We start from the raw sequence: 17,148 nt of genomic DNA on the forward strand, positions 1-17,148 counted from the left end.
CACCCCTCCCTTTCTCTTTATCATTGTCCATTTCAACATGTATTGTAAACTAGATGTTCTTTAACGTTTATTATATTTTCTGTATTTCTGTGAGCCGTTGTGGCTAATACAGGAAGAATTATTGTTATTATCGTTATTATTTTTTTGCAGGTGCTGTACCTCTTCCACCAGGATCAAGATTGCTGATAAAAAGTAATCCCCCAAAACAAATTTTTAATGGATTTTCAAACAACCACATCTTGTTTATTTAATTAAGAATAATTTTCTTACAAAAATTAAACGGTCATTATTGTTACATTTTGTAATAACAATTATTAAAAAAAGTCTATAAAGAATTATTAAATACAGTTAAGAGAAAATTTTTTAAGAACCTGAACCCCAGAGATATACATACCAACATACTCCCTTACTAAACAAACTAGAGCAACAAAAAAGCAACCCAAAGAAAAACAATCGATACTAATCGTAAAATAACACCAAAACTAACAATGGTTACAATAACAACCGGAATAATATTTAAAAAAGAAAAGAGGAAGAAAATATAACTACACACACACATTATATATATATGTTTGGTGATACATAAATAGGTTTACGTTATATACACACACACATTAAGGTTTAGTCACACACACACATAGACTTGGTGGTACATATAAGTATAAATAGGTTTAGTGATATACAAACACACACAAGAATGTGAAACACCTATATAAGTATATATATAAACTATTAGCAAACGTTTCACTGCCGCCCCCCTTTTCCTCTCCTTCTTTTTGAATATCTTTATTTTCTTTCTTTCTTTCTTTCTTTCTTTTTCCCCTTTAAATACCATTTTTGAAGTGATAGGTGAGCTTCTTCCTAATGAGCAGAGAAAAAACTCTGATGGAACCCGGTTCTCGTTCGAAAACTGTAGTGGCTGTTTAATTAATGCTCTTGAGAAAAGCATACAGTTCACGACATCCCATCTTTATTTATTTGAGAAAACATAAATAAAAAAAAAACAAAAACAAATTTGGCTGTGTATATCTAGTGAAACGAAATAAGTGGCATCTGGAAGGAAAATAAGTTAAAACATTTACAGTAAGCGGGGAGGTGACCGTAAGTTGTGTAAGAAATTAGGTGAATTTAGTAAATTAGTGTCTCAAGCAAGCCACGTGTCGGTGGCGTGGACTTTTCCCTAAGTTGTTAACTACACTTTTTATTGTGATTTTTTATACTGCATTACCTCTTCTGGTGATATTCCCTTAGTTAAAAAAAAAACGTATACAAGTTACGTAATCTCAAATTCTTCTCTTCCCTTACTCTCCCTTAAAAATATATAGCGCCCGTATCTAGTTAGCCGAAATCTGATCTGAACTACTGCGTAGAGGTGTGGGGGGAGATGCCCCTCTCTATGTCTCTCCTCCCGTCTCTCTCTCTCTCTCTTACTCTCTCTCGTTTCACCGTTCAGTAAGAGAGGCGTATATGTAATTGAGCTATCGGTAAACCGAGTCGCTGATGTGATGCGATGCGACTCGTAAACATGATTTCTTCATTTCGGTTTCCCCTCACGTTACGCCGCCCTGCTAATTGAGCAATCACCTCTTGCTGGGAAAGCATGAACGTGCCAGCATCCAAATCATTTTTTTCCTTTCTGCTTATCAAACAAGGATGAGGCTTTTTAAGCTTTGTTAACATTTAAAAAAACAAACAAAAACAGTCATAACGGACATTAAGGAAACGCGTATGAATTTCTTTTCCATTAATTATCAAACAGTTTAAAAAAAAAAAAGAAGCTTTATAGACACATACATACGCACAAATAATTACAGCTCGACAGGCACATATTAAACCATTCAAAAAAAAAAAATCATGACTTCGTTTAAACATTATTTAGTGTTAAAATTTTCGTCACACCTACTACAACCTGGTCACTGACGCGATTCCACTACATTGCGGTTTTCAGATCATATCACTTTGCCTGACAAATACACTTCCGACACACACATACACAGAACAGAAATTAGGCAACTTAATAGAATCGGTGATAGTAAACAAAAAAAAAAAAAAAAAAGCACACATACATCACCACCAACAACAAGGATAACATACCTTCGAAACAAACTTATATATATATATATATATATGTATATATATATATATATATATACACACACATATACTTTTAAGGTTCCCTGTTTTTGTCTCTTATGTCGTTTTTAATGTTTAACTTTCCCGCCCCTCTCCATGCTGCAGCATCCAAACATGCTTGGGAAATATCCACATTTCGTACAGCACAACTCTCCAGTCACGCCGTTTGCAAGTCTTGCACTTGTCATTGTGAAAACACCAGTAAACATAGTAATAATAGTAATATTAATAATAACAGTAATTTCTGCAACTACTACTACTACTGCCATTAGAAAGTTAGACGAAGACAGCGAAATTAGTAAAAGTATCACCGACGCAAGCTGCAGAAGACGAAGGAAATCGACAGCGAAAATAACAACGAAAGCATTGAAAACAACAACAACAGCAACAACGATAACAACCGGAATAATAATAATAATAATAATAACAACAACAACAACGAGAAAGACAGCAGCAGCAGCAGTTGAAATTTCATTCAGACAAACAGCAGCAACAGCAGCATCGGGAGCAGCACTATCGTTATCAGCAATAGCGGTGGCATCTTCTGCAGTAACGACAGCGGTAGCAACAGAAACATTTGAAAGAGCAGCAGCAGTAATAATAGTAACAGCAGCAGCAGTAGAAGCGACAAAGTCAGCCGCCACAGCAACACCTGCAGTGGTATCATCATCACCATCGAAGAAAAATAGCAGAGCGACTGCCGGTTTGGGAGACGACAGTATCAGAGCAGCTAGCGACGGCAGTAGAAACTGCTGTGTAGCTGCATGAGCAGCAGCAGCAGCGGCAGTGAAAGCAGTGGAATTGCAGTAGTATTCTTAAACACCGGTTTCAACAACCACAACAACAGCAGCAGCGAGTAGTAGAGTAGCGAAGAAGCAGTAGAAAGAGTAGCGGTATTGGTGTTCAAGATGGCGGACCTGGAGAGTAGTCTGACCGCGATGGACTGGCTACCGCGTCTTAGTGTGGGAGGGGCCATGACGGGAACAGGAGTCGGGGGTGCAACCGCCGGAAATGCTGGCGCCGGTTGCATTACTAACAACGGTGGGGCCCTTATGAGGACTGTGGATAGCCAGATGGGGCTTCAAAAGTCGGCCGTGTCGGCTTATCAACACCATCACACCCACCACAACCCTCCACCACCGCCACCACCTCCTCACCTAAATAACAACACGCCGGGCGGCGGCGGTGGTGGTGGAGGAGGCGGCGGTGGCGGCGGCGGCACCACGGACGGTGGCGGTGGCGCCGGCGGTGGATGTCCGCCGCTCTCGCAACCGCCACATCCTCATAGCATTAACAACGGCAACCACCATCACAACAGCAACAACAATCACCACAACAACCACACTAACAACAACAACAACCAGCAACAACACAACAACTCTAGCAACCACCACCACAACAACAACCCACACCTCCCCCACCATCAGCAACAACAAGCACAACACCACCACCTACAACAACAACACCATCAGCCACCACCACTACCACCACCACCACCACAACAACAACACCATCACCCCCACGCTGCCAGAGACGGCAAACCGCCCTATAGTTATGCCAGTTTGATAACATTTGCAATAAACAGCTCCCCGAGGAAAAAAATGACTTTGAGTGAGATTTATCAATGGATATGTGATAACTTCCCTTATTACCGGGATGCTGGGAACGGATGGAAGGTAAGTTATTGTTTTGCGTATATATATATCTTATACATATATAAATGTTATTATATATCTGTTTATCTTACTATTTGACTGTTTATCAACATGTTTATTTGTATTATCTTATGCATCCAGACTTTATCTATCTATCTATCTATCTATCTATCTATCTATCTATCTATCTATCTATCTATCTATCTATCTATCTATCTATCTACGTTCTGTGGAGTTATTGACATCCCAGGCTCTAAGCATATACATGTGTCGGCGAAACTTCGAAGTCACTGTTAATAACATTTAGTTTGTGTTGACATATTCTTTTAAAATTACCAATCTACGTAAATTTGATTACATTCATATTTACCGAACTGTCTGTGTTGTGCGTATGTGTGTTCGCGCGCGTGTTTACAACTTTACTCATCAAATTATTTAAAATTTTATATGGCTTACATATCTATCTATCTATCTATCTATCTATCTATCTATCTATCTATCTATCTATCTATCTATCTATCTATCTATCTATCTATCTGTCTGTCTGTCTGTCTGTCTGTCTGTCTGTCTGTCTACCTATCTATCTATCTATCTATCTACCTGTCTGTCTGTCTACCTACCCACCCGCGTGTTCATATATGCATGTAGCTACCCGTTACTACCGCACCCCGTTTCAGCTGTTCACTCTGTTATTAACCATGAAGTAAAACTTTACTTGTTTAGCAAGCGGCGCTGACCGAAAGTGAAAGTAGCCAGCCAAGTCCAGTTGTTTTGTTTCTAAGTAGGATCGTGTGTATTCGTTACTTTGCAATCTACTGCTATTGCTATTACTCGAAGGATAGCTTTCGGAGGTTAATAGAATAAAATACCAGTCAAGTATTGAGGTCAATGACATTGAGTAATCCACTCTCCTGAAAACTACTGGCCTTGTGTCAAAAGTTTTAGCAATTATTTGGGGCGGTGAGGTGGCAGAATCGTTAGCCCGTCTGACAAAATGCTTTGCGGCTTTTCTTCCGGCTCTTTACGTCTTGAGTTCAAATTCCACCTGGGTCGACTTTGCCTTTCATCCTTTTGGGGTCGATTAAATAAGTATCAGTTACTCACTGGGATCGATGTATTCGACTTAATCCTTCTCTTCGTCTTCGGTCAAGATCGTATTGACCTTTTTAAAGTTCCACTTGGAAAGGAAAGTGTGGGTGGAGAAAGAAATGCTCTCACCCAGGGAATTTGTCAAAAGGTGGGTGACTGTAGCAAAAATAGTTAGGGTTAATAGGCCTACTCTAACAATATGCCTGTAGATGGAAACAACAGTTGGACGAGGGTTCGTGTCTTTGGCGGTCAGGGCTATCCTGCTTCTGTGGGGGTATCTTGAATGGTCCTAGTTGGAGGTTCTTTATCAGGAGACGTGCATAACAGATGTGTTCACATATTTTGTATTGTTATCTTTTTTTTTAGTTGTTTCAGTTATTAAACTATGGCCATGCTGGAGCCTCGCCTATCCTTTTCTTTCTCACATCATCCCCCACACAAATAGTAAATCGTTTTTGCATTGTCCCCCTCATCTTTCACTCTGGTGGCACATAAAATAAATTATTATTGTTGTTGTTTTTCCAGTTCTTAACGCTCTGAGTTCAAATACTGCTGAGATTGACTTAGCTATTCATCCGTTCGTGAGTAGATAAAATGAATGGCAGTTGAGCCCTGGACTCCCACCAAAAAGAAGAAGAAAGAAAGAAAGAAAATCGCTAGGCTTCTGCTATAAATTAGAAACAATTATTGTTGTTATGGTGTCCAAAAGCAAAAAAATCTGAAACGATCCACTTCAGGGCTGCCAGTAATCAAGGAGCCCCTGCCCTACATTTATTAGAATGCCCTTAGTGTCAAAGGACATGTGCCCTCAGTCAGCTGTGTTCGTTCTCTGACCTACATACTCGGTTGGTGACATTAAGTTCATTCATGTAATAGTCGTGTTTTCTTTTCTGTTTACATTTTTTGTTGTTGTTTCTGTAGACATTACCAACAGGTCGTTAAGGCTTGTTTACATCCACGTTGCTATGAAAGTTAATCCACAAAACCGTGCTATTGACCACAACTCTATTTCCTTTTTTTTTATCTTTTACAGCTGTTTATATTATATAATCATGAGTATAACTACATAAGTGTGCCTCCACCCGACTTTATTTCCTTATAATTTTCTGAAAAAGAACTAAAACAGATTTCTTTTATGAATATTCTACACATACGTTTTAGATGTTGGTGTACTTTGCAATTATGTCAGAATGTGTTGTGGGGGCAATATTTAACGCTTGTCGATCTTGTTTCTTCGTTACTTTCACGTTATGATGATATAGATTACAACTATATATATATATATATATATATATGTGTGTGTGTGTGTGTGTGTGTGTGTGTGTGTGTGTGTGTGTGTGTATGTATGTATATATATAGGGTTATTTCACCCTCTGGGATTTGTTGAATGAATATTTTTTTTAAATAAGAAAAAAACTTAAGAAAAAAATTTGTTTGTCAGAGGTGAATTTGTTGGTGGGGCTGTTTGGTACGCTATAGCCCTGTAAAGCTTAATTTTTTTAAAAGAAAAAAACAATATTCGTTTAACAAATTTCACCAAAGATAGGGTGATATAGGTCTTCAAAGTAATTTTGTTTCATCATAACTGTCATCTATATCATTAAAACGTATGGGGTAAGAAACAAAAGCCGAGGTGTGTGAATTGTTAGAAATATATCTCGTCCACCTACGAAAAAGTTTTCGCCACAAATTCCGATGTAATCATAATCTACACCGCATAAAACATATTTAATTTATAGCAGTTAACTTTTACTTGTTTTGGTCACCTCGAAGAATTTAGTCGAACAATTCGGCCCCGATGTTTTTTTAAAGCTTGGTACTTAATCTATTAGTGGCTTTTGCCGAGCCCCAGGTTACGAGGACGTAAACAAAGTAACACTGGTTGGGAAAACACACACACACAGCTATGTAGGTGTGTATATATATATCTGTAGAAAGTTTCATAAAAAATATCAGTTTTTCTGAAATTTATGAAGAAACGAAGTCGGTAGGGCGCAGTTGTGTCGATATGCCATATGTTTTACAGATCACTAATAAAAAACCTTTACTTCTACATGATTTTCTTTCTCTACGTTTCCCCACTGTCATGACCCCGAGTATTTCGTTACCTAATCCTTTCGATCAGAGCTATATCATATGTGCTGTACCAAAGAATCGAGGCCCCATCCTCCATTAAAATATTTTCATATGGCCGCCTCCTCTTCTCTAGGGTATTCACGGGCCCATTCACATCTTTGGCCCGACACTGCAACATACATAGCGCCTACCTGAAGATGGTTACCCCTTCTTCAACACATCTCCCCGATTATGTTTAAACGTTACAACTTTCGTGACCGAACCATCCAAAATCTTGTGATTTAATAGACGGAAACTGAAAGAAACCCATCGCGTGGGCGCGCGTGTGTATACATGTGTTTGTCTCCCGCTACCGCTCGACAACCGGTGTTGGTTTGTTTACAACTTATAGAATAAGTACCAGACTCAAGAAAATAGAATTGTGGTCAATTTGTTCGACTAAACCCTTCAAGGCAGTGCCTCAGCTTGTGTGTGTGTGTGTGTGAATCAAATGAGGTACTCCCTCCAAGAGCCGGATTTTAGCACAAGCTAAAGATTTAGTCTCACATCCAGATTTCGACCTCAAAATTATTGAAAGTCATCTATCCGTTTCCAATTTTTGTGACAACTTCTGATAAAGTATTTTATCATGATTTGGGCAGCACCAAGCCTAAATCCAATCCAGACCCGGATTCCGTCCTCTCTTTCCACATGATCACTCGACCTGTTAGAAATAGCGGCCAAATTCCCCGCAATTTACAATTCTGTCATCGTAAAAGGAGACACACATTGCTCAGTGTTGTCTGGAGTGCACAATACCAGAAAACACCTCCAAAATGAGGGTTGTTTATAGGTAAAACACCTTTACCTATAGGTGTTTTAATAAGGGCTAATCAACAGCAACAATAAACTCCAGTTTACATGTGTGTGTGTGTTTCGATTACCTGGACAATTTTATTCTGCTCCTACCACACCCTCGTCTTCACCGTCTCAAACTCCTCACTACCATCTTTTTTATTCTAGCTGTGTGGTTAAAAAGCTCGCTTTGCCACCACGTGCTTTTGGGTTCAGTCCCCCTGCGCGGCACCTTGGACAAGTGCCTTCTGTTAGAGACCTGGGGTGACCAAAAGCTTGTGAGTGAATTTGGTGGACAGAAGCTATGTGGAATCTCGTCGTGTGTGTGTCTATGTTTTTCCTCTTCCCGTTTAACACTTGATGTTCGTTTGTTTACGTTCTCATAACTTAGCGATTCGGCGAAAAGTGCTGGGATCGGTTTGTTCGACGAAAATCCTTCAGTTCGGCGACCCAGCATGGCCGCAGTCCAATGACTGAAACAAATGAAAACTAAAAGATGTATAATATTTAGTGAAGTCAAGTTAGAAATAGCAGCCAAATCTCTAAATTGAATACTGTAGTCACCGAGATATCTATCTATCTATCTATCTATCTATCTATCTATCTATCTATCTATCTACCTGTCTGTCTGACTGTCTGCCTGCCTGCCTGTCTGTGTATGTATGTATGTATGCATGTACGTATATATATTCGTAAATAATACTAAACACTTTAAGGCGGTACCCTATACTGGGGAATAACCTTGAAATGTTCAGTCAGACAAATAGACCCCAGGACTTTTAGCGGCCTCCTCTGTAAAATCGCTAAGTTAGGGGACGTAAACAAAACAATACCGGTTGTCAAGCGGTGGTGTGGGACAAACAATACACACATGCACACGTATGTATGTATGTATGTATGTTTTTACACGACGAGTTTCTTTCAATTTCCATCTACCAGGTCGACCCGGGGCTGTTATAGAAACACTTGCCCTAGGTTCCACAGTGGTACTGAACCCAAGTCCACGTGGTTGGGGAGCAAGCATATATATATATATATATATAATATATATATATATATATATATATATATAATATATATATATATATATATATGAGGGCTGATATAAACACCAAAGTATATGAGGAAGGACCAACTGGGATACCGTGTTTTTGTTATTGAGCCCATGTGTACCCTGGTCTAGAAAAATAATCCAAGACATGACCATCGCGACTTAATGTGTTTCGTGTACTTAACATTGTTGAATGTGCCCTCACGTTGTTAATATGACAAGGTTTTAAATTTGAAAATTTAGCTATGATTTCTAGCGCTTTATGTTACTGCACAGATGTTCCCCAAGCAATGGTGGTGTAGTCTGGTGTATTTTATTAGCTGCTTTTATGGTACTTAATCTTTGGTTACTCCTCATTGAACAGATTTAAAGGCCAAGACATTCTACCCGTGGCCATCGCCTTTTTTTTTTTTTAATTTGGACAGTATATAATAAGAACTATATCATCCAATGTCTATTTGTAATTTTAAAATAAAACAAAAAACAGGGTGATTTGATTACTATTTCTAGCATATCAACTGACTACGATGGGTTGCTGAAAAGTTCCTAGCTTTAAGGGTGTCGTGAAAGGCCTGGCTGGAGGCCCATCCATCCGAGTTTTTTTAACAGGGCTTAGAAAAACTGAAGGATCGCTGCAATAAGTGAGTGAATTTGAGGGGGGAATATGTTGAATAAAATCATAATTAACTGATCTTTTATTTTCTTTTAACCAAAGCCAGGAACTTTTCAGCACCTCGTATGTATGTGCTCTGCTCATGATCCTCTCGGAGGGCTTGCGAAAGTCAAGAAGTTTACTTCTCAACTACATGGTTCTGGGTTCAGTCCCACTGTATGGGACCTTGGGCAATGTCTTCTACTATTGCCCCGGGCTGTAATAGAAGATATACTGAGAAGGCGTAGAGATATAGTGAGTGGATTTGATAGACGGAAATTCATGTAAGCCCGTCATGTGTGTGTGTGTGTGTGTAATGTGCGTTTATGTTTGTCTTCCCTTCACCGCTTAACAATCAGCGTTGGTTTGTTTACGTCTTTCGTAACAAACCGTTTTGGCAAAAGTGACAGCTATAATTAAGAATCAGCCTTTAAAAACATAAGTACCGGGCTCGATTTATTCGACCAAAACCCACCAAGACGGTGCCCCAGCATGGCTGAAATCCAATGACTGAAACAAGTAAAACATAAATGCAAAGAAAAAATAATAATTAAAGAAACCAAAGCAGATTTAGGGTGTGATATGAGGAGACTTAGATTACTATTTCTAGCAAATCAATGTTATTATAGATAGTCGCTCATTGGCTCATAATGGTGTGGTGTGGTTTGGTGTAGTAATGTTGCTAAACGTTCAGACTGTGTATGTCTGACCTTATTGATGAGGTCGGAATCAATTTTGTGCAAACCCTCCACACACAAACTCACAAATACTTACACATACACGCACGGACATACACACAGACAAAAACTTAACGAGCCAATCAATGAATGAGTCTTTTTACGTGGCTGTTATTTCTAGCAGTCGTTCGAAATGACAGGCAAAATATTTTCCTCAAATCACTCTCTAACACAATGGTTCTCAGCTATTTAATTTTTTTTGTTGCTTATAGACCCCTTTGATTCCTATTTTACTCGAGTGGACCCTCATAGCAATTCGATGTTTGAGAAATCCAAGTATATTTTTATAATTAAATATTGTTAGGAATTGTATTAAAAAATTGTTAAAATGTTTTGTGTATTGTAGAAGCATAGCCAATTCATTGCACATAAATTTTTACAAAATCTTCTGTAGACCGCCAAAGGCCATATGGACGCCCAGTTGAGAACCACTGATCTTACGTCTTGAAAAAGGGAAGAAACAGTAGATTTATATGAAACCCAGATGCTCTTTAGGTTTTGAGTTCAAATTCTGTCGGGATTAACTTTGCCTTTCATCCTTTCGGGTTCGAGAAAAATGTGTACCATTAAAAACTTCAGGCCTTCATTATGTTCTGCTGCATCATCGGGAGCGAAGTGTGTGCTTGTGTGTTTGGCGGGGTTTAAATGTCGTTTAGCACTCGGGTCAACCCTGATCAAGCAAAGCAGACCATTTTTATTTTCAGATATAGTAGTGTGTCTGAGCCTACATTATCCAGTCTGTTTTTTGTTTTTTTTTATTATTTTGAAGAGAGCAGGGTGTGTGTGGTTTGAGAGTAATTTGGTTGTTATTTTTCGCAAATCAAATGACCTTATACAGTATCTCTCTCTCCTTCTCTCTCTCTCTCTCTCTCTCTCTCTCTCTCTCTCGGTTAGTTCGTCTGAGTGTAGGTAGTGGTTCTGGTGGTGGTGACCATTATGATTGAGAAAACAGTAGACTTTGTTGCTTATCTCAAGCTCAAAACCTGATCGAGCAGACCTATACTCAAAGGTATTCCAACTGTGACCATTCCGTGAATAGTCCTCTTTGTATTTTATTTTATTTTTCTAAGGCGGGAAATTGTGTAATTTTAGAGAAATTTGGCTGCTATTTCTAGGAGGACCTGTAAACCACGTCGAGAAGACTTTGTCCTTGTCTCGTCTTTTTGAGGCGGAAGGACGTGGAATTTGAAATTTGGGTGTTATTTCTAAGAGGCCGAATGAACTACGTCGAGACGACTTTGTCCTTGTCTCGTCTTTTTGAGGCAGTAGGTGGGGTGTGGAATTTGAGAGTTATTGGTTGCTATTTCTAGGAAGACGAATGACCACATTGAAACGTGTTTCTCAATATCGCGTCTCCATGTGTTGGTGATGATGATGGCGAGGACGGCAAAGTATTTTTCTCGCCCTCACACACACACACACACACACACACACACACACATATATATATGTATATATATATATATGTATAGTTTCAGGTTTGAAATGTGAGTGAATGTATGTATTTATATACCAAGACACGAAGTATGTACTTCAAAAAAACACCAAGCAGCGCCGGTTAGCAACACAACGCTTCTTAGCATTGGCACTTCTGCAGGAATATCATTCCTATCGCTGATTCTTTTATTATATATATATAGTTTTCTTTACGTCGTCTGTCTGCTTGTCTGTCTGTCTATCAGTAGTAGTTGCTTGGTCAACTTTGAGCTTACCCATGATGATGATGATGACGACGATGATGTGTGGAGGTCTTAATTCGTCGTCGCCCTGTTTATCACCACCACCTCCTTTTAGCAGAACCCCTCCCCACTACTTTCTTGCAAGTACTAGTAGTTGTAGCAGTTGCTTAATTTCCCTACCACCACCACCACCACCACCACCAACTATGATGGTGATGATAATGATGATGTGCAGCAGACTTAATTCGTCGCCAGGTTTTATCCCCGCCACTACTTTTTTGCAAGTAGTAATAATAGTAATATTAGTGGTAGTGATAGTAGTTGTTGCTTGGTTCCTCATCACTACCAGGGTCATCGTTGCTGGAGTAGACTATGATGATGGTGATGATGAAAATAACTGTTTAATTTTCTCATGGGCAAACTGCGATCCGCGGGACTTTCATTCAGAATGGAACACTAACGAAAAATTATTTCAAAATTTTTTAGTAGTGCGGCCCCCTGAAGATGAGTCACATTTCGAGCGGCCCGATTCTCGAAAAAGGTTGCCCATGCCTTGTTTAGTAAACATTAGTTTATCCGTCGGCCCCGTTTAGCACCAATACCACCTTTTCGTAGACAAGAATTCGCAACCCACCATTCATTCTCTTTGAATGCAAGCATTCAGGTTTCAAACCTCCGAGTTTGGTGGGAAACTTCAGCTCTCGACCCACCTTCTCCTCTCCACACCAGTCTCAGAAACCCCTCTTTGTCAAATGAAGCTATATAATCAAATATATATATATATATATATATATATATATATATTATATAATATATATATATACATATAAAGCGGTCTATCTATGGCCGTGCCGACTCTCTCATATGCGTAAGAAACACATAGTAATACGAGAAGGTACGATTTGAAACAGATTTAGCTACTATTTCTAGTAGGTCGAGTGACCGTTTATGGATACCTTCATTGGTGTAGTCGCTCGACGTTCTAGAAATAGCAGCCAAATCTCTTTCAAATTGCGATCTACTACTTTACACAAGATAAAACACATTTTATAATGTAGTTGTCCTAAGTATAAGCGCAGGTGTGACTGCGTGGTAAGATGTTTGCTTCTCAACCACATGGTTTCAGGTTCAGTCACACTACCAGACTCCTTGAGTAAGTGTCTTCTAGTATAACCTTGGGCTGAATAACTCCTTGTGAGTGGATTTGGTTGATGGAAACTGAAAGAAGCCCATCGCGTGCGTATATATATATATATATATCCATGTCTGTGTTTACCCCCCCTCCCACCGCTTGATAATCGGCGTTGCTTTGTTTATGTCCCCGTGTGTTCACCAAAAGAGTGCATTAGAATAAATACTAGACTATAAGACAATCAGCAATGGGGTCGATTTGTTCATCTAAACCCCTAAGGTGGTACTCCAGCATGGTTGCAGTCCAATGACTGAAAGAAGTGAAAAATAGAAAGATACAGCCTGTTAAGAGAATTGGGTTTTCGAACCCAGAACGCGTTTACTCATAGGTTGGTTTGAACATTATAAAAAAACAAAAAACAACAACAAAAAACAAAAAACAAACCCAAAACCCCTGAGCAATAACAAAACGAACAGCAGCAACAATCTTCGATTCGTGTCTGTGGAGGGTTTTCTGTGTGCAGATGTATGTCTGTGTGTGCGTATATGTCTGTGTGCACATGTATAGCAGCGGGCTGTCTGTGTATTATTGTATGTAAACGTCCACGTAAACCGTGTGCATTAAAGCGTGCAGACGTGTGCACACGTGTAGAGTTTAAATTCGCTAGCATATTAGATGGGTGAAGCGATGTGTTATAAACTTTTACTGATGTTATTCTGTTGCTAGTCAATATGAACAGTGGAGCTCTTATGTAGTCGAAAGATAGGCTAGAAATAACAGCAAAATCTCTCCATCAAAATCTCTCCATACGTACAATTTTAATTTAGAAAAGGACATTGTCAGCGTTGTACAAGTATGTTTTTTTAACTTCCATTTTTTCCCATCTCATAAAGGCATTAACTGTATTGGGCTCACGATCATATGGTCTGAGGTTCGATTCCTGGACCGAGCGACGCTTTGTGTGTTTTTCTTCTTTTTTTTCCCCCCAGCTGTATACATCATTTCACGTTGCTCCAGTCTACTCAACTTGAATAAGCACCACGCTGTTTCAGTTTATTTCGAAAATAATGAAGAATTTTGTAAAACAACGTTATCATTAAGCTGATGTTTGGAACTTAAATTTACATACGATTTTAATGGAACCTTTTAGTTCAGATAGCTTAAAGGTAGGAATTTTGTATCATGGAACCAGAGGCGGTCTCAGACGGGTTGGTATTCAAAAGTGTAGGTGTTAAATCCTTATTGTTCTGCCGGTTCAAAAGGGGGTGGAGAAAGAGGGAGAGAGAGAGGGTTGCCTGTCTGCTCCCGACTACATAGGTACCTAACGCAATTAGTGAACGCGGTTCTGAGTCAAACTTGCGTGTGAGTGACGTGGTTTTTATTCTTTAAGATGTGTTCCATCATTAGGTTACGGCTACGGTGGGGCACCGCTTTCAATTATTTTTAGTTGATTATGGCGACTCTACTTCTATATTTTACTGATTGGCTAAGTTAAAAGTTGAATTTCATCAACTTTGGTCTTCCTTCAAATGACGTTAATGTATCGAACGCATTGAAACACACGGTCCCATATATATGATATTTGTTTTGTTTTTGTTTTTCCAGTTTCAGCTCTTGAGCTGTGGCCATGCTGGGGCACCGCCATTGTGGTGAAAGAGTACAGCAGGGATCACCACCCCCTGCCGGAGCCTCGTAGAGCTTTTAGGTGTTTTCGCTCAATAAACACACACAACGCCCGGTCTGAGAATCGAAACCGCGATCCTGCGACCGCGAGTCCGCTGCCCTAACCACTAGGCCATATATATATATATATATATATATATCGGATCTACACGTGTATATGTTGCACCCCAGTTTTTTTATAGTTAAAACCACGTATGAAATGGTGCTAGTTATAAGCGAGTAAAATCTGTGTGTGCGTTCTTACCTTGGGAAGAACACACGGTGGAGGTTCATGAGAGGAAGCTTACCAAATATCAGGAGTTGGTAGAGTAATGCAGGAACAAAGGTTAAAATGCACGTTGATAGGCAACAGAAATGAGTTGCGAAGGTTTTTGTGGGCTTTCCTTCTGGAAAGCTCTGACTGGGCTTGGAGCTACTGGTGCAACTAAGATGAGGACCATTACTGTAGTTGCAGAGAAGGCCGCTAGATGGTTTTTGGATAAAGAGTGCATATCAGCTGCTACTTAATCAACCCCGGTTGGGTCAACTAGGCGAGAAATGTCTATGTGGGAAGACCTGAAACCCTGTTGAGTCCCTAGAAACATCGCTGATGATATATCTCTGAGCATCAATGAGATGTTTCTTGGAACTTTGTATGTATGTAATGTGTGTATGAATGAATATAGTTTGATACTTTTCTCAACTTGTCTCAGTGAATATGGTCCACGTGATTGCAAAGCAAATTTCGTTACTATGCGGCCATGCTTGAAAATTAAAAGTAAAAAGCACTACAAAACGAAGATGGGCTGGTTCGTCATGACTGCGTCCTTTAATCAGAGGTATTTTTAGTCATGGCTTGCTCCTTGCTAACACAAATGATTTTGTATTTACTCAAGCACATTGCAATTTCGAGTATAATACGGCCCCATTTTCTACATTACAGCTCATTTTTAATGCCATGTTGTCAAGTTTGCCCTTGATGTGAGTAAATAGGAGAGAATTAATTTGGTATTTTTCATTATTTTTGTCTTTTTTTGAGTCGAAACTTTTGCATTTAAGTGAAGTTCCGACTCGTACATGACAACTTTCACGCGATATATTATGCTCGTGGTACGCACGCACACACACACACACACAAAGGTTTGATAATGCAAATAGAAAAATAGATCTCAAAACATGTGTATATGTATGTATGTATGTATGTATGTATATATAATGTGTGGGCCATTGCGCTTCCACACACACACACACATATGTATATATATATATACATACATATATGAGACCCCCTTCGGTCACGACACTGACCATGGGATTGAACCTAGAAAGTTACCCTCCCAGGCACAAGTCCGGGCAAGGTTGTTTTTTATGAAATACCAGCCGTTACCCATGCATACCGGCCTCCCCTCTCCACGCCACCAATATTATCCAAGGGAAAAGCAAAGGACGATATATATATATATTTATATATATTTATATATTATATATATTTATATATTATATAAAATACGTTCTGTCTGTCTGTGTGTGTGTCTTCTAGGATCTCGGGCATCCTCCATCCGATTAGACTGAAATTTGATATGTAGATACCGACAGTATCAGGGCGTGTATAAGTCTTGAAAAAAGTACAACAATCGATTCCAGGTGAGAATGCGATCGATAAAGCCGTGGGAACGTGCATTTGTAAGCGCAAGTACATCAGCTGTTGCGATCGATCTACGCGTACGCGAGAAAAATGCACGTGCAGTTTGCGCAAAAAAGCCGGCTGGCTTGAATTAATGCCACATATTGCTGTACATAACTGCACCTTCCATTTTTTATGTTTTTGTACTACTTAAAGGCACGTTTCTTTCCTGCCAAGCTTACTGTTTAAACCATGTTTGTGTTCTCCCAGTCAGCAGCCTTATCATTACTGGTACTTTAAACTCTTCGGTTGCATATTTGTGTGAATAAAATCGTTTTTCTTTGGAATAGAAAAAAAGTCTATCTTTATTTCTTCTTTTGCTGGTGTCTCAAATTTAGGTTAAATCAGTGTTTCTCAAAGGGGAGGCCTATGGGACAGTTGGACAAGTTGTTTTGAGAAAATTTGGTATAAATGTTTGACAACTCAGCACGTCCATTGGACGGGGGGCGTTTTGCTCGTATATATATATACATGCTTATATGTATGCTGTACATCTCTGCCTCTCTCTATATATAAATGTGTGTGTGTGTATATATGTATGTATATATATGTATGTGTAGCCATTACACATTCTTTATTTTCTCTCTTTGTTTCTTTCTGTGGAAGTGCGTAGGCTCGAAACGTTAAAGACCTTTTCACTTCCCGAGCGTTATACTAATACATCTGTTTCTACACCACCGGTCTTCGTCTTCTTTTTTTTTGTGAATTCTCCCCTGTGTATGCATATATATCTATGTATATATGCCTGTATATATGAATATATA

General features: G+C 39.2%; 1 protein-coding gene and 1 long non-coding RNA gene across 6 annotated transcripts in view; both read left to right on the forward strand.

Annotated features, from left to right (window-relative positions):
- LOC118768038 overlaps positions 1–2,083 on the forward strand; it is a 60,823-nt gene extending 58,740 nt beyond the window's left edge. Inside the window, exon 2 of the long non-coding RNA XR_005003960.1 lies at positions 151–2,083. This is a non-coding gene — a long non-coding RNA (uncharacterized LOC118768038). The remainder of the gene's footprint in view (positions 1–150) is intronic.
- An 80-nt stretch (positions 2,084–2,163) lies between these two features.
- Positions 2,164–17,148, forward strand: part of LOC115224851 (transcription factor mef2A-like) — a 784,816-nt gene continuing 769,831 nt past the window's right edge. For 4 of the 5 annotated variants that reach the window (XM_029795797.2, XM_029795798.2, XM_029795799.2 and 1 more), the window contains exon 1: positions 2,164–3,809. In XM_029795797.2, the coding sequence (XP_029651657.1) occupies positions 3,042–3,809 (768 nt within the window). In that variant the 5' untranslated portion in view covers positions 2,164–3,041. The remainder of the gene's footprint in view (positions 3,810–17,148) is intronic. The other variant, XM_036513763.1, reaches the window with a different exon arrangement.

The sequence above is a fragment of the Octopus sinensis genome, linkage group LG26 (genome assembly GCF_006345805.1).
Source record: "Octopus sinensis linkage group LG26, ASM634580v1, whole genome shotgun sequence".
Taxonomy (NCBI): domain Eukaryota; kingdom Metazoa; phylum Mollusca; class Cephalopoda; order Octopoda; family Octopodidae; genus Octopus; species Octopus sinensis.